Here is an 18,842-nt window from a genome sequence, read left to right as displayed (position 1 = left end):
TATACATGCATATGTTCTCTGTGCATCCCACCAGTAGCTGGGCTTAGGCACTGTCTACCCACAAGGCCCACAGCCGCAGTCCAGCTGCTGGTACAGATCTCTGTTGTGCACAGTAAGGCACACTTGGGTCTCAGTCAACACCCCAGGCTCCATGTTCTTCCTGACAGTTGACCTGGGCCTCCTGGTCCCTCCAGGTGCCTCCCCATCAGAGACACATAGAGAGCCAGATGCACGTGGACACCCCCAGCTCCTGGGCCACTTGACCTGCTCACCTGCTGGTCCAGCTTGATTCTCCCTCGTGATCATGTGCTGATGCTGTGCATCTTTGCTCACTCCAGACACACAGGCCCTCTGACCCGTGATCAGACTCCAGTTGCTGTGCTCAGACCCCCCCCCCCCCACCCCATGCACACACCTGCACAAAGAAGAGTCCCTCACCCAGGAAAAGAGAAATGGGATTTGATGAGAAGACGGGACAAGCTGCACTGATGAGGCATGGCCAGATGCACATGCTGATCAGCAACCAGTTTACGTGGGACTGATGCCTTTATCCCCTTATCCCTCTATTTTGCTTGCTTACTCCTCCCCAAACCATCTCAGTCCTCCTTTTCACTGCCCTTGGTTCCTCCCCTAAACATCCCATACTAAGCCGTGCGCAATCCCAAGATGCTGCTCCCCTGCATCCCACAATGTGTCCTGCAGCGCAGGCGCTGACGCTGCCTCAGTCAGGGAGGTGACCCAGAGAGCTGCTCCCACTGCCCTGTGGGGTGGGTGCTGCTCCCGGACCATGGGGCCGTGACTCCTGGGACAGCCCTGGCGGGGACCGAGGCAGCGGGCTTTGGGATTGCACCACTGCCCTCGTGCCTCTGGGCGCTCTCATGTGCGTGGAGACAAGCTTTATAGCATAACAGGAAAAACTGCAATTTTCACAATTTTTTACTCACTAATGTGCTGAAATGAGAGACCAACGGGCAGTTTTATTAGGCAAGCACAATGAGGCATCCGTTACAGAAATGATTTCTATCCAAAGTAAAAATACAAAAATGTGTCTTCTGGTGTTTGCATGTCAGTTATGGAGAGAGCAGCAAGGTGGCAGCAAAGATGTAGTTTTGTCTTGCGTCTGGTCTTGGGGGCTAAGGTGCTGTCCTTAGAATCTGTGTATTGGGTTGTGTACCAGTGAGCTGTCAGGGGTTAAAAATTAAGGAAATCCTGCAAAATGCCACTTCAAATGCTCATGGACTCAGAACCTGGCAAAGGTAGCTAGAATTCAGGTGGTTTTCACTAATCTTGTTTTTTCACTGCCTCTTGATCTTAGAATGGCATTTCATTTATATGACTTCTGAAAGTTATTTCTGAAAGTTATTTCATGATTTTTAGAAGCTGAGTGTGTTCAGCTCTGCTGGAATGAACTCTGTTTGTTCATGTTCAATATTTGCAATGCAAAAGCTCTTTGGTAGAAGCGGTTTAAACAAAGGTTGTGGAAGAACCAGCATAAATTACCTTGTGGTGGAGGAGTTTTACGGTCATTCTCCTTATCCTTGTCCTAGTATCAAGTGCCTGTAGGTGCTTCTGTCTATGTGCAGTGCAGATCGTCAAGTCATAATGGCCAGGTCCAAATGGCTTGATCTCAGCTAAAATCTAAAATATGACATTGCAATCCATATTTTTGTAAATGAGATGCATGAAAGTCAGGCCCTGAAGGTCTCCATTTGTCAGAGGATACTCATGACACATCTGTAAATGTTTGGGTTTTTTTTAATCTTACAGTAATATACTGAATGTGGAAAATGATAAAAGATTGTTGGTGTATTGTCTCAGAAATGCAGTCACAAAAGGAAAATCCATCAACTGATGGATCATTTGATCATATCTGCTTAAGCATTAATGAAATTGTTGTGCTCCTTTTAGTAGTAGCACAGTTGGTCTTATTCTGACAACTTTTTAGGCCAGCTGGGCTTGCTACAATGTTTGTAGGAAGTTAGAAATGGAGAAAATTTTTTTCACCAAGTTGATTTTTTGACTTGCTGAATATGGTACTTGTAGCAACAAGAATAAGGAAGGATTGCTGTTTATTTCCATTCAGAAGTCTTTGTTTCTTCTGTTACTGAGTCATCTTCCAAGAAGCCCTTTTCTGTTTTGGAATACCTTCAAATTAAGACCTTAGTATTTCAATTTCACAACCAAAAATATAAGTTCAGGCTTTTGCATATTACTCTGCAGCAATATATCGTCATATACTATGTTATTTATTCTGCATTTGAATAAGATCTCATCTCATTTTTTGAAATTCTGGGCGTTCAAGGGAAAGTTGACAAGATTTGGGATGAGAGGGGGAAGGGACAATAAAGAGGTTATTTTCCTCCATATTTAATAATTTAAAACAGTAACTGATCATTTTTTACAACAATACAAATGATAAACTAGATCTTGGGTTAAAGAGCCATATAGAAACAAATTTGCATCTGATGTGTAGAAATTTGATTGATCGTGTTTCAGCTGTTATACAAAAAAGTGAGATAAGTTGTATTTATTGTAGATGAAGACAGACTCTCCAGGAGGAAGAGCATTGTGGACACGGTATCTATTCAGGTGGATATTCTGCCTGGCAACAACACGGAGGATAAGGTATGAAAATCACAGGATATTTTAAAGCAGCGTCTCCGGGGCGCAGAGGGACTGCAAATGAAGTTTTCCCAGAAAGTCTGTAATGTGTAATTTTTCTAACAATGTTAAATGCTTTAGGGGTTTGATTTTTTTTTTTAATTCCTATGTTTGTAGAAATGTGTTGTCAAAGACACGGATGCTCATGTTGCTGTATAAAAATATGAAGTATTTTGTCACTACAGTTTTTAGAGATAGTATAGAATATGGGGTAGCAACACATATATACACCAAACAATTACTATTTTGTGAGTGAATATTCTAAAATATTTTCTCTGCATTTTGAGGGATTAAATTCCTGAATCTGTATCCCTGCATCATTTGAAGTATCTGACTGGCTTGTTTATCAACATGGGGCTGACAGATAGACGACTAGTGGGAGACCTGCTGTCTTTTGAGAGGGGCAGGTAAAGCCTAGGCAGGCTCCTTACAACGCCACGTTACAGTATCACTTCTTCCTTCCAGAAGAGTTTAACGTGCGTGCTTTAAAGACACAAGAAGGATAAGGTAGCAACAAAAAGTTTATATGTAGGGTACAGGAGCTGATGCTAATTATCCCTTCGGAAGACTGCATTATAATTAAAATTATCCCACATCTTTTGACACTTCATTTGAAGTATTGCTTAAAATAAATTTCTGTGTCTACTGAATCTTTTTCAAGATTCTGCTGATTTTTATTAACCAGATTTCTGGCTGCGATGGAGATTAGCAGTTGAAATTGAGGTGTTTGTACCTGGAAATGAATCCTACCTTTAGCATCTTCAAGCGCAAACTGGCTAGGGACAGGAAACAGAATGTGTGGACAGAGTCAAGCTGAATATTAGTTAAAAATGCAATATTAAACTATTGCGAAGGAGCAAGCCTCTTTTTAGAACTTACTGACGGAAGTGTTTTGTGTTTTGCATCATTATTATTATTCCTTTCTGCTTTGTGCTGATGATACCTCAGATTATATTTTGTGTTCACTTCTTGCTATTGTGCTTTAGCAAGGATACAGATAAGCTAGATAAAAGTTTAGGAGAAAGAAAAAAAAAAAGTGTTTGAAAAATAAGAGAGATTATTCCAATCTTCAGCATTCTGAAGAAAGTAAATGCTCATAATAGGAAGGGGGGTGTTTGTCACTAGTATCATTTTTTGAAATCATGTATTATGTGTGATTATATGTGACTGAGAATCTCTCTTGAAAGTAGAATTAAATAAGAGAAGTGTCCATTTCAAATTTCAGATTATTATGCTGATATTGTGTTAAGCATTGATAAGTAGACATTTTTTTGAAGGGGATATAGCAGTTGTAGATAAATCAAAATCTTTGTCTGAGTTGTCATGGTTTGGCCCCAGCTGGCAACAAAGAACAGCTCTATCTTCCCTCCTCCCGGTGGGGTTGGGAGGAGAGGAGAATCAGAAGAAAATGGCAAAACTCGTGGGTCTGGATAAGGACAGTTTAACAGAAACAGCAAAGCAAGCAAACAGTAACAACAACAATACAGATAAGAATATACAAAAACAAGGGAATACACAGAGCAACTCTCTGTCACTGCCTGAAGACGAGCGTGCTCCAGAGGAGCGATTAACCTTTCCCCAGCCAGCTCCCCCACTCAGCACCGACCATGACGGCACCCCATTTTGTTTGGTCAGTTTGGGTCATCCTCCCGGCTGTGTCACCTCCTGGCTTTTTGTGAAAATTAACCCTGTCATGGCTGAACTCAGGACAGAGTTCTCAGTTTAATGTGGTAGTGTCTAGGATAATGAATTGTGATTTGTCTCTCTTACAACAAGAATTTTATTAATCAGAAAAACATGAAAAAAAGTATTCCTCCTTTAGTTCCTTCACAGTGTTTCTTTACAATGCAAAGGGAAAACCAGTATTTTCCAATTGCCTGAGTGCACCTTGATACCTAAATCATGAACAACTGAAGAACTGGTAGATAGACCAGAATGAACTTCTCAGTCATGGTAAGGCTCCAGTATTATGCTCTTCAATAGGTTAATCATAGCATCACAGAATAATTTAGGTTGGAAAAGACGCTTAAGATCGTTGAGTCCAGCCATTTACCTAGCATTGCCAAGTTCACCACTAAACTATGTCCTCAAGCGCCAGACAGAATCATAGAATCATTTGGGTTAGATGAGACCATAAAGATCTAGTTCCAAACCCAACCCCCCTGCCCTGGGCAGGGACACCTTCCACTAGACCAGGTTCCTCAAAGCCCCATCCAGCCTGGCCTTGAATGCTTCCAGGGAGGGGGCAGCCACAGCTTCTCTGGGCAACCTGTGCCAGGGCCTCACCACCCTCAGAGTAAAGAATTTATTTCTTATATCTGATCTAAATCTCCCCTCTTTCACTTTAAAGCCATTACCCCTTGTCCTGTCACTCCATGACCTTGTAAAAAGTCCCTCTCCAGCTTTCTTGTAGGCCCCCTTCAGATGCTGGAAGGCTTCTCTAAGGTCTCCCCGGAGCCTTCTCTTCTCCAGGCTGAACAGCCCAACTATCTCAGCCTGTCCTCACAGGAGAGGTGTTCCATCCCCCTGATCATTTTTGTGGCACTCCTCTGGACCCACTCCAACAGCCCCATGTCCTTACTGTGCTAAGGGCTCCAGAGCTGGATGCAGGACTCCAGGTGGGGTCTCACCAGAGCCAAGCAGAGTGGCAGAATCCCCTCCCTTGACCTGCTGACCACGCATCTCTTAGTGCAATCCAGGATGTGGTTGGCTTTCTGGGCTGCGAGCGCACTCTGTTGGCTAACAACTTTGTTGTTAAGCTTCTTGTCAACCAACACCCCAAAGTCCTTCTCCTCGAGGCTGCTCTCAATCCATTGTCACATCTACACGTCTTTTGAATACCTCCAGTGACTCAACCACTTCCCTGGGGCAGCCTCGTCCTTCGGTAACCATGCTCTGTAATTTTTGCTAATCCTTGTTTCCTCATAATGCATGGTTTCGGCCACCTGTAACATAAGATGATACACTGTATGTAACTCAAGGAGGAAAAAAAAGAGAAAAAGTCCATATAAAATCTTGTTCTCTTGCTACGTAGATTAGTAAGTATAACATAATCCATACCTGTCAGCAGAATTAAATTGAAAAATAAAGGAGCATAGGGTTTATGATTGAGAGGATAAACTACCTAATTAATGGAAGTTTTAGGATTAATGATGTATCATTTCTCCACTCTCTGAGGTAGAAGACTGTTTATCTGTAAAATATCTATTATTCTTTACAATACGATTGCAATTCTTCTGTGAGCACAATCAAAGTTTTTTGTTGTGGCAATTCCATTAGCGAATCCTGTTCAGGAAGATGGTTTATTCATTAGTTATCTCTGTTTATAAGATGAAAACACTTATAAAAGCAGCTAGTGCTTCTGGACATTAATAACGAAATATAATGCTGGTTAATATCGGCAGCTACTACAGATGTTAATTAGAAATCTGAAACGCTGCCAGACACAAATAGTATTTACCAAATATGAATCATGTAAAAGGTATTTATTTCAAAACCTGAATACTATTTATCTCTAGCCATATCCACAAATATTTGACATGAAGGGATTTTTGCTGTTTATTTGTTAACCTTTTATATATGTTGAGTTAGAGAATACAAGGCTAATGTAGTAAAATCTGTTGGAAAAGTATCATTTACAGCTCCATATCCTGAAATAACGGTAATGTAAAAAGGAAACAGCTATTTCTACTGTCTTTTCCATTTACAGTAGGTCAAGTCAATGAATTAAAAAACGGAAAGAATTCGGAGTCTTCTGAATTGGGTGAAATAGCTTTTTGCTGCCTTACAGATCTTTCATCTTAAATCATGTTAGACCATTCTAAACACTTAGTGTTTGTAAGGAAACATAAAAGTGCTACTTGTTTACGTGTAGTTAATTTTGAGGGATTAATTAACACAGTTCAAGGCAAGAAACCATGTTATATTCAGGTGAACACTGTTCTGCCATCTCAGCAGTCTCCTGTAATATCGCGGTGGTTTCACTGTATAATATACTTACTGATAGAAACTATAGGTCTATAAAGAACTGAAACACAAAGATCTGTGAGCTGGAGCTTTTCAGAGAGTGTTCATGCCTTGGTAATTTTGCAGCCCCAAGCAATTCCTAATGAAGTACATCTGCAGCAGCAAATGGATATTCATATTGCTAAATGAATACATTTTCTCAGCGCATCAGACATAGCTTATTATGAAGAGGCCTTTAGCTCCAATGTTTGTGACATAAGCACCAAATTATTTGGAGCCCATACTGGTATGAAGTTAGCCTAAAGCAATAACTGTTTTCCACTCTACCCTCCACTGCCACCTCTTATTTTAGTGTCACGTTGCTGGTAACTCATCTCAGGAAGCTGTTGCCATTATTCACAATAGCAGTCTGAGAACCTGTTCTGAGACTTAACATTATAGAAACCCCACAACATATTACCAACTCAAATGAGTGTTCTGCCAATATTCAAGTCCTTTTCCAAAGTGTTGTTGCCATAGAGTGTCTTGAATAGAATTTGGGAAGTTTTCTTTGATCTCATGTGATAAAAATTTCCTCACTTCTTGCAGTGGCTTAAAAATGTGAATTAGTGGTCTGTTGGCTGTCACAGAAACTCCAGATAAAGCTATTAGATACTTGTAAGGCAGAAAAGCTCTGTGGCCATTTTGGCCTTCTGTATTTATCACATTCCTTATTTTTTAGAAGCTGGTTATATATGATGATTCGTTTTTTGTTTTTTTTCTTTCTGTTTAGATTGATAATACTGAAGAAATCACCTTTGAAGCTTTGAAGAAAGCAATTGGTAAGATTTATTACAATTGTGTTTATGCAGTATAGCTCTAGATTAGTGTGGAATTGCTAGAGAAGAAGGTATTGCCAGAATAACATAATTACAATATTACATTTGTTTCTCTTCAGCTAGTAAATTTATTTAAAACTTCAATTATTTATTTCTAAATTTCTGAAATGATATCTTGATAATTTTAGTGAATTAATTTTCTGAAGCCAATGTGACTGAATGAAAAGCATCTGGAAATGCCTATCATCTGTTAAGTTTGCCCTTACAGGCCAAGCTAGAAATAACGTGAGATTTTCAAATTCCCTTGACTGATTATTTATAAAGCAACTTAGATGTTTTTCACGTGTTAAAACCTTCAGGTCTTCAGTGCGTTCAGAAAATAGGTTGTAAGGTACACATGGTGGTCTTCAAAACCCCTCAGTCTTTTAGTTATTGTGTTGATACACATCTGAATTGTTTAAAAGAATATTTTTGCTGACAAGTGACCCTGTTACTGGAACTCAGAATTATCCAATTTCCTTATTTCATATCATTAATTACTAATTAATACTATCCAGTCTACCAAAGTCCTGTCAAAAAGATGGGTTAGACATTGATGTTTTAAAGAAGACACATGACATTTTAAACAATAGGAGGCTGAACTTGCTTTTCGCAAATTCTGATAGGATATCTTGCCCACCTTTCTGCGTGATTTCTGGGAGGGACGATACACCCTGCTTTTCTCTTGAAGCTGAACTCACATGCAGTGAGTGAGAAGTGCAGTCATGAGTCCAGATAATAAAGCAAAAGGAAGTCTGGATGTGCTTGTAATGAAAGCACATAGTAAGAAAGGGGCAAAACTGGGGTCCTCAAACCAGTTCCCTGACATTGTATCTGCATTTTACTGCAGAAGCAATGACAGACGACAGCTTGCTTGAGTGTGGTTGCATTGCTTCAAATACAGTGCTAGTCTGCTTCTGCAGTGCGCGTTTGAAGGTTTATATCACTTGACAGGCAAAGATTACATTTGTCTTTAATTTTTAAAATTTTTTTTAAGATAACAATGGTCTTGAAGAACAGGAAAAAGAAAAAAGGCGTCTTGTGATTGAGAAGTTCCAAAAAGCGCCATTTGAAGAAATTGCAGCACAATGTGAAACCAAAGTGAGTTTCTGAAAAATGTTATACAGCTTTGAAGATACTACTGTAAGCGTTAATGGGGATGTGCTGGCTAAAGGTGATTTATGTTATCATGTCACTGCTGCTGTTGCTTCTAAAGAAGTTCAGGTTTTTATCTTCAGTTACTGTCTCTACTATTATCAATGTTGGGAGATTGCAGTTATCTAAAGTGTGCTTTTGATTGTTCCTAGACTATTTGAAAAGGAATGAAAATCTCATGTGCTCTTCATCTTAAAGTTTTGCTTGCTATCTTTGAAATCTAGATTCACAGTCCCTTCCTATTTCATCCTGGGATAGCTGGAGCAGTATTTTCCCCATTCTGTATTTTGAATAACAAAGTGTATTTCAGGCTTGTTAAACTCCCATCTGCAACAGCAAAATTTGCTGTATAATTCTGTGCACTCCAAGACAGGCTCACTCAATCTCACATGCCTCTTCAGGCTCAGAATCCTTGCAGCAGTGAGAAAAGAAATTGAAACAGGAAATGCTGCCTAGATGTGCCATGTGGTGATGTGGAACACACTCACTGCGTATGCCCTAGCACAGTCTTTTTAACTTGGTTCAATAAGCGGTAGTTAATAACTCAATTTTAATTTTTTTTCCTAGGCAAACTTGCTTCATGATAGACTTGCACAGATACTGGAACTCACCATTCGGTAAGGCTTTATGCAAAAAGAGTGTGATGAATGAAAAATGACGTAAAGCAATTGTGACAACTTTCAGATGGTCATGTCATAGTGTTCATAAACACATATAATAAGCAGAAAATAATTAACTGAACGTTGTGGTTTAACCCTGATAGGTGTTTCAGCCCCACACAGCTGCTGGCTCAATGCCCCTCAGTTGGATCGGGAAGAGAATTGGAAGGGTAAAAGTGAGAAAACCCATGGGTTGGGATAAGAACAGTTTAATAGGTAAAGCAAAAGCCGAGCACGCAAGAAAAGCGAAGTAAGAAATTTATTCAGTGCTTCCCATCAGCAGGCAGGTGTTCAGCCACTTCCAGGAAAGTAGGGCTTCATCACGCAGAATGGTTACTTGGGAAGACAAACAGCATAACTCCCAGTGCTCCCCCTTTCCTATTTCTTCCCTTAAAGCTGTTACTGCTGAGCACGACATTGTATGGCATGGGATATCCCTTGGGTCAGTTGGGGTCAGCTGTCCTGGCTGTGTCCCCTCCCAGCTTCTTGTGCACCCCAAGCTTATGCACAGCAGGGCAGCGTGAGAAGCAGAAAAGGCCTTGATCCTGTGTGAGCGCTGCTTAGCAACTCGGCAATAACGAAAACATCCCTGTGTGAGCAACACTGTTTTGGTCACAAATACAGAACAGCACCATACAAGCTAATATAAAGAAAACTATTCCAGCCAAAACCAGTACACTGAAAAAGAGTAGTCTTCCTCTAAAACAGTCACTTTCATTTTCTTCTTGTTATTTTGAATCTTTTAGACAGTGAAGAATATTCAGAAACCACGTCATAATATACTTACAATATTTTGTGTATATCAATAGTATTGAAGAATGATGTTGTTTTCCCATTGCTGTATCTGTTGGAGAAAGTAATTAGATACTGAACACCCAAAATAGTACATGACTTAATTGTAGAGAGTTGTGTGCATCTGTTGTGCAGTATAAATAATAATTGTTAGTAATAAAATGCATTTTCATAGTTCTGTAACATCAGTGAAGTTAATGATGTAGACCAGAGTACAAAAAAAATCCAAAGCATGGTAATTTAATTAGACTTTAGAAATAGGATAGAATACTGATGATTGGGGGGGTAGTTTACTCTAGTTTCTCAACTACCAGTGTATAAAGCTATAAAAAAGAAACCAATCTATATAATTATAAATTATATGTATTGATTATTCTTCTCACGCAGTCCTCCACCTAGTCCCTCAGGAACGATGACCATTACTGCTGGACATGCTCATTACCAATCTGTTCCGGTCTATGAGATGAAGTTTCCAGACCTTTGTGTGTATTAAGTGTCTTCTGAAGTCTGCTGGACATTATTTAGAGTAGAGTACAATAGAAAGAACAAGATGAGTTTTCAAATTTTATTGTTTATTTCATCTAAACTAACCTTAAAATAATGATGGACACGAGCCAATGCAGATTACTCTAGCCAAACTCATGAGGCTGTCTTGTTTTCCTCTGTAATATATTTGAAGTTAGTTTTTTCATATATCACGTTTCTTCATTTTCATGTTTGAGTACATGTAAAAGTCAGATTTAAAACTTGTCTTACCATTTAGATGAATATTTCAGTTACTTTAGGAATCTGTATTTCTGTAAATTCCTTTAATTTGAGGCATTGTAAATGAAGAACTTGTTAAAGCCTTTTCCTTTCTTTTCTTCTTTGATTTTTTCCTCCTCTCCACATCAATTATATGTCTAAATAGAATGCTTTTGGCTTGCTTCATCTCATTAAATGTAACTAGTGGAGCACTACCGTAGCTCCCTTTTATTCATGCTATCATAGCTGTCAACTTGTTTGTTTTGGATTATATGGAAAAAAACAATACCTTACATGTGTTCAAGTACAGCAAATGAATTAATGGGCACTTGTTAAGTATGTTTTTGATGCATCACATAACATGCTTTTTATATATATATGCCCAGTAGATGTCCTGTGTTTCTTGCTAAAAGTTAACTGCTTTGTGTAAGAGAGGAGAAATGTCCTCTTGAAGCACTGAGTTGTGCAATATTTTTCATGTCTTAAAAAGTGTATGGTTTACTGACTGTACTTTTGAAAATGCAGTAGTATTTTACTGTCTGCTTTAGTATAAATACACGAGAGATATTTAGTATAGCAGAAAATAAACTGAGGGCATTTTAAATGATAAATACAGAAATTACAAATATATTCTGTGAGGTATTTCTCAGTAGTTTGTTACAGCTTTTTAATGATATTTTAGAAATTCAAAGAAAACTGAATGAAACCATTTAAAAACCAAGAATTTATTACATATGTTTTCAAGCAAAAGCATTTTTAGAGATGCATCTCTGTGTTCGTTTTTGTTTCATTTCTCAAACATTTGTGAAAAAAGGAAAATGTGGTCACTCTCATAGGTTTATGTATCTGAGTATACTATTCAAATGTAAATAAAGCAAAACTGATACAGTAAGTCACTGAGCTGTTGATGATAATTGTCGAGGCTGTCTTTATGACTCACTGAATTCTGCAGGCAAAAAGAAACGACAGCTTTAGTTGATGCCAGGAATAGTAAGCTTGAAGTCCCTTTATCTGAATCTGACTGAAGCAGCTGAAACATGAATGAATGTTCTCAAATATCTGTAATAAATGTTAGCCAGCAGTTTAGATAAACAGTGATCAGGCCATGAACAGTGATCTAACTGGAGTTAGCCCTGCTTTGAGCAGGAGCTTGGGTTAGATGACCTTCAGAAGTCCCAGCCTAAATTAATCTGTGATGGCGTAATTCTAAGATCTGAGTGGTTATCAGGCCAGCTGATTTGCTGACTGTTCTGAGCATTTGCAAACCCACTGTAGAACAGATTTTAAGTTTTTTGAACTGTCGTACTCCACTGGACTACTTTTAAAAGCCTGATCTGACACAACATCAGAGAAATATCAGCTACTTAAACCTATGAGATAACATGCTGAGACTTTCAGAAAGCATTCACAAAACTCAAAAGGTAATTGAGACCTTCTTTTCAGTTTAACAGTGCAATCACAGCTGTTAGTGGATGACGAAACAACCCCTTATCTACAGCATTCCGTTGTGATTTTTACTGCTGCAGCGTATCAGCCTGATCAGACCACAGTCTACACATAAATAGGACTCTAGCTTTTAGTTTTCATTTTTGGGGTTTTTTTAAAGGTAAGACTTAATAGTTTTTGGCCTATATAAAGAGTGTAATTTTTTTAAATAGTGAATCTAACCTAGGGATACAATGTAAACCACTTATCCACTCTGTCATTTTTTAAGAGTAACACTGTGCACTTTTGTACAAAAAGAAAATAAGGAGTCTAAGAAATAAAGAATGTACTTCTGTTTGCACTCTTGAGATATGGAGACTGTGCTGTAAATACAGGATTGTTTCTATGATTGAAATATGTTGCATGAATGCTGCATGGGAAGATAACTAGAATCAACATTTCACTTTCTGTTCTGTTTATGAAGTATTTTTTACTTGCGCTAATAGTAGGTTTCCATGTTTTCAATGCTCAGATGAGCTGTTTGGGAAATGCAGGTGTTGTGTGGGTGTTGTGCAGGGAATGAAGAGCTTGTAACACTCTGTGTGTTCACAGGATATTTGATTTCTTCCTTTCTGGAAATTCAGGGAGTCTGTAAGTTGATAATTGTTTCACTCTGGCCTTTAGACAGCTGGGAGACGGGAGTGACTGTGAAATGTATTGTTTTGGTAGCTATTGCAATATGTAGCTAATGAATGAAGCCAAATGAATTAAGAATGCTGTTGTACAGTATAAAGCTGCTTTGTTTCACTTCTCTCTTTATGTTCTTGAGGCAAGTTGCAGAATTTAAAAGCTCCATATGCATACTGGCCCTGCGTAATCTGCAACACATTGAGTACTGTCACAATGTTTATAAATTGGTATCCAGCTGTTTAAATGTATTCCAGCTTTTGCTTTGGGTTCTCTTTCCCATTATGTCATTCTGAAAAAATGTAGCTTTTGGGAGTGGTCACTTTAACTCCTTATTGATTTCAAAAGATAGAGATAGCCTGGTGGCCAAAGCCAGAGTAGGCTGATTTGTCTGTTGTTCTGATGGTCATATATTCTGTACTGTACGTGATGAACCAATTTTGATAAATGTAAGAACACACTGTGCAATCTATATTTAAGCAATAAAATAAACCAAAATTTAAAATTCATCTTTTTTAAGCGGTCAGTTAATTTTTATTGCTCACAATTAACAATTAACATGTTGATGCAATTTTTTGGCATTTAAAGCAGACTTCATTTTACATACTCTGGGGTTTTTTGCAAATGTTATAGCATTGCAGCATTATTAAACTACTACTTTTATTTATGATTAAACCATTACTGTTACCAAGACCACCAAAAGTTGAGAATGCAGCAATACAAAAATCATTTCCTAATGGCAAATAAACTGCAGGAAGATAAATAAGCTATGCTTTTCAGGCTTGCCTCCCTGGTTAAAGAACATACTGGGTTTGTAATGCCAGTTTCAAGGAATGAAGTTGTCAGTGTGTGAAGATCTGTATTCAGCTCATCCACAAGTAGTGTTTTTCGAACAGTAATGCCATGTAATGGGGCTGGGATTATACTGTTGCTTGTTACTCTGTGTTTTTGGTAGCATTCATTTATTTAAATGATTTTAATAGTGCACCCTGAGAGAAGCAGGAAGAACAATTCTTTTTTTCTATTTTGAGGAAGATGGGACTTTCTCTAGCTCACGAGATCTATTGTAATATATAGAGGATTATATTGTCTTTTCTTCCCTTGTTCCTCTGTTCCTAATTTCTGCAGATGTGAATTAGAACTTTGTGTATTTTTAGGAAATTTTAGAGGGTAGACATCTACTTTCTGTAAGGGCTACTTTCTGGGTATTTGGGGGATTTCTGTCTGGAGTTTTTTGCTGCTTCACACTGTTGTCTTCATCTGAAAGACTTAAATCATTCATTGCTCACAGTTTTAATGACACTGTGATCAAGATGACCGGTACGTCTGAATAGTGCTGGTTTTCAGAGTTCATGTCTTCCTGAATTACGTCAAGTTGTTTATGAAATCAGGTTCCTAAATCTTTAATACTTTATCAGCTTACAGACAAAGAATAAGTGCTTAAAAACTTAGAATAAGTAAATTAGTATCTAATAAAGCAGACAGTCTCTTTAGTAATTAGTCGATTAGTTGTTCACTTTGAGGAAACAACTAGGTTTTGGCTAGCTCTGCCTCAGATCTTTGAAAAATACAGTGTAAAGTTTCTGTGAGAATGAGAGGAGAAAGAAAAAAGCTGTGCTAAATGTCTCGTCTTGTTCTGCTTCTCTTTCTTCATTGTTTCAGCACTGATCTCAGAATGAATAAATACGGCTAATCATAGCTGGATTATTTAAGACTTCTCTTTATCAACACAATTCATACAGTAGTAATTACTCTATGGAACAACTTTGATGTTAAATTCTTCCTGAAAGAAGAGATATTGGAAAAATGCCTGAAGGAAGTAATGGCAACATTACCTCAGTAACAGCATATTTATATTGTAATTTCTCTGTTACTTGATGGATTCAAAGGATTCATCTCTGTCTCTGCAATCAGAAAATTCCACATATATCTGAGTGAATATATGCATGTCATATTTTCATAACCATGAAAGTAATACTAATTTCTAATAATTAGCAGAAAGGGATGGGTGTTTTCTTAGGCGTGTATTTTAAATGCAGGCTTCAGAGCAGCAGCACTGCTGTTGTCAGTTGGAGAAATGAGCTTCTGTTATTATTAAGCAGGAATGCACTAAATTCGCTTGTTTAATGGCCAGTTCTTCATGTTTCAGCTAATTAGCTATCTGACCTTTTCCTTATCATTTTTATTTATAAATGCTGTGAAATAGAAAATAGTTTTCATCACTATGATAAAAGGCTGATAAAAATTCCAATTCTGAAGGAAGTAAACGTGCCAGCGTAATGCAGATCTCATCCTCAGCACTGGACAAAAATGGACATTTTGCAGATTTGTAGCATTCTGTACCAAAATGCACTATATAACAGAGGGGAGGAAGGGATAAAGTTAATTAAAATCTTGTATGCAAATGGAATTTCTCACATCACTTAGCTGTCCTCTCTGCCTTCCCGTAAAGAAAAAGTCTTTACGTTCTCTTTTTTTTTTTCACTAGTGCTAATGGTGTAGCCACATAAGCAGTGAGATTTATGTGGCTAAATAACTTTAAGCTTTGGTTTTTATTTTGGATTTTTTGGTGGGTTTGTTTTTTTTTTCCCTGCACTGCCCTAATCCTATCCAGTTTTAGTGTAGGAAAAACACTGAAGGGGGGATACCACCAGCCAGAGGTTTATAGATTATTAACTGTTTGTCCAGGAGCATTCACTGGCATTTTCACCTGTTGTTCTCACAACATTCAGTTTGCACATGGAAATCAAATGGTCTGGTTTAGTTGACTGCTTCATGACCTGGAAGAACAGGCAGCGTTTCTGTATCCAGCATTAGGTTATATATAGTCATTGATCTGTAATGAATACTTTCGTGACAAAATTCAGCCCTGTAGAACAGGATTACAGAGAAGAAATGCAGACCTTTCTTTCAGGGCAGCTGAATCACTAGAAAGTTTGTAGCAGTGTTTTTTGTTCTAAGAAATGTTAGTGAATCGTAGAATCGTAGAATGGTTTGGGTTCAAAGAGACCTTTAAAGGTCATCTAGACCAACCCTCCTGCAATGAGTAGGGACATCTTCAAGTAGACCAGCTTCTCTGGGCAATCTGCTCCTGTGTTTCACCACCCTCGTGGTAAAAAATGTCTTCCTTACATCCAGTCTAAATCTACCCTCCCTTAGTTTAAAATCATTACTCCTTGTCCTATCACAACAGGCCTTGCTAAAAAGATTGTCCCCATCATCCCATTTTAAGTCTGGAGAACAGCAGCAACTGTCTCAGCCTTTCCTCATAGGAGAGGTGCTCCAGCCCTCTCAACATCTTTATGGCCTCCTCTGGCCCTGCTCCAACAGTTCCATATCCTTCCTGTGGAGAGGACTCCAGAGTGGACACAGGACTCCAGGTGGGGTCTCACCAGAGCAGAGTAGAGGGGCAGAATCACCTTTCTCACCCTGTTGGCCACGCTTCTCTTGATGCAGCCAAGGATACGGTTGGCCGCCTGGGCTGTGAACGCACACTGCTGGGTCATGTCCGGCTTTTCATCCACCAATACCACCAAGTCCTCCTTGGCAGGGCTGCTCTCAATCCCTACATTCCCCAGCCAATATTGACACTGGGGATTGCCCCAACCCGGGTGCAGGACGCTGCACTTGGCCATGTTGAACCTCCTGAGGTTCACACTGGACCACTTCTCAAGATTTCATTTAGAAGGCATCTAGTCCAACTGCGTGACCGATTCAAGGCTGACTAAAAGTTGCAGCATGTTATTAAGGGCATTGCACAAATGGCTCTTAAACACTGACAGTCTTGGGGCATCGACCTCTTCTCTGGGAACCCTGTTCGAGTGTTTGACCACCCTCTGAACCTTCCCTGGTGCAGCTTTGAACCATTCCTGTGTGTTCTATCACTGGATACCAGGGAGAAGAGCTCAGCACCTCCCTCTCCACTTCCAGTCCTCAGGAAGCTGTAGAGAGCAATGAGGTCTCCCCTCAGCCTCCTTTTCTCCAAACTAGACAAACCCAGACTCCTTAGAAGCTCCTCACAGGACATGCCTTCCAGCCCTGCCACCAGCTTTGTTGCCCTCCTCTGGAAGCATTCAAGGACCTTCACATCCTTCTTAAATTGTAGGGCCCAGAACTGGACACAGCACTCAAGGTGAGGCCACACCAACGCTGAATAGAAGCCAACAGGGAAACTCAAATGAGTTAAGGGGTGTTCCTCTAAGAAGGTGACACGGCCATCAGCCCAGCTGAAGTGCCTCTACACCACTGCACACAGCATGTGCAACAAGCAGGAGGAGTTGGAAGCCACCATGCTCCTAGAAAGCTATGACCTTGTTGCCATCACTGAAACTTGGTGGGATGAATTCCGTAACTGGAGTGCAGCCATCGATGGCTACAGGCTGTTCAGAAGGGACAGGTGAGGAGGGAGGGGTGGAGGGATTGCCCTCTACATCAAGAAATCCATACAGCGTGAGAAGCTGTCCCTGAAGAATAGCCACAAGCAGGTCGAAAGCTTATGGGTAAGAATCAGAGACCAGGGCAACAAAGGGAACCTTGTGACTGGTGTCTAGTAGAGGGAGCCTGCTGCCGAAGCCTTCTTCCTCCAGCTCCAGGAGGCTTCACACTCGCAGGCTCTCATCCTGCTGGGGGACTTTAACCACCCAGATCATCTCTCGCCAGAGCTGCCAGCTCCTGGTGGGTCTCTCTGCTGCCCTGGGTTCCCCTGCCTCAGGACACCCCACTGTGCACTGAAATCTGCCACTCCGCCACGGGCCGGGCCAGCTCCAGAGCAGCTCCCTTCAGTGACTGACTACCAGCGTCAGCTACAAGGTGTTTACATCTTTTGTTCTAAGAGAGGGTTAAAAACCAAGGGAAATTTGGAGTATTATTAACAAAAATATTTTGTAGAATGTTTATTTTGCTTTTTCTTATTTTTTTCCAGTTAACAGTAACAAATAAAAGCATGCCTTTGTTAAGCCAACTGAAGCATAAAGTGTCAGAATTCTTGGAGACCTTTGTAGTTCCCAGAGAAAGTGAGAGAGGTATGACTTGATCCCCAGATCAATTATTAATCTGTTTCTGGATGTTCAGGATCACACAAACAAACCTGACTCTTGACTCTATCACTTGAAGTGGAACTTCTGAAGGACAATGTGTGAAGTGGGTAATCTTTGACACCAGTGTTGGAGTTTTTTTTGACCTACTGTAGGTTTGCAAGCTCCAAGTGGTACAACTCAGAATGCAAGTGTCTCAGGTAATGTGATACTTGAGCTTTTGCATTCTGTCATGGTTAACATCAGAAGACACCTCAAGTGGAGAGTAAAGCCACCTTGTTTTGGTTTCTGGTTCTAGTTTCTGAGATGCCTGGGAAGCTATGCTGAAACGCAGTGCAGAACTGAACCCAAACTCTGAACTCGGAGGTGGTGGTGATGGGCGTTGTGGTCTGTTTCTCTCAGCACTGGGGAAGCTGCTGGTGAGAGTTAGGTGCTGTTACTGCTTCCGAGGGAGTGAAATACGGTACTAGGAGTCAGGGATGCAGTTGAAGAGAATAAGACGAAGCAACGCCAGTATGATTCAACTGAAGAGTGGGAATCACTAATCTAACCTTTAAAAGATCTCAGGAGTGATGCAAACACAGCATGAAGTCAGTTGCAGCAGGTCAGCAGATGAATGGTCAGTCAAGTTAAAATGATATGATTGCTTTTGCTCGAGAAGTCAAACCTTCACTCCTACAATTGGGTGTTCTTACGAAGGAAGTACCTGATTGGTATGTTTTTGATTTTGCAAATGCATGCGCAGCGAAAGTGTGGAACTATCAGTAATCCCGTTGAGTAAGATGTTGCATGCTGTGTTGGGCAGGTCACCTTCTGAGGTGAAGCAGATTTGCACTGTTGTGTGATATACACCTGAAATCTAA

The 18,842-nt window shown here is 39.8% G+C and overlaps 1 protein-coding gene across 5 annotated transcripts in view; it reads left to right on the top strand.

The window, feature by feature from the left end:
- Window positions 1-12,365, top strand: part of EFR3A (EFR3 homolog A) — an 88,988-nt gene extending 76,623 nt beyond the window's left edge. For 4 of the 5 annotated variants that reach the window (XM_075415542.1, XM_075415541.1, XM_075415538.1 and 1 more), the window contains 5 exons: window positions 2,537-2,625; window positions 7,400-7,448; window positions 8,482-8,585; window positions 9,207-9,256; window positions 10,478-12,365. In XM_075415542.1, coding sequence (XP_075271657.1) covers window positions 2,537-2,625; window positions 7,400-7,448; window positions 8,482-8,585; window positions 9,207-9,256; window positions 10,478-10,583 — 398 coding nt within the window. In that variant the 3' untranslated portion in view covers window positions 10,584-12,365. The remainder of the gene's footprint in view (window positions 1-2,536; window positions 2,626-7,399; window positions 7,449-8,481; window positions 8,586-9,206; window positions 9,257-10,477) is intronic. The other variant, XM_075415540.1, reaches the window with a different exon arrangement.
- Window positions 12,366-18,842: the final 6,477 nt, after the last annotated feature.

The sequence above is a fragment of the Opisthocomus hoazin genome, chromosome 3 (genome assembly GCF_030867145.1).
Source record: "Opisthocomus hoazin isolate bOpiHoa1 chromosome 3, bOpiHoa1.hap1, whole genome shotgun sequence".
NCBI classification, from domain to species: domain Eukaryota; kingdom Metazoa; phylum Chordata; class Aves; order Opisthocomiformes; family Opisthocomidae; genus Opisthocomus; species Opisthocomus hoazin.
Note: the sequence above shows the minus strand (reverse complement) of the source record. Positions and strands in the feature narration are given on the sequence as shown.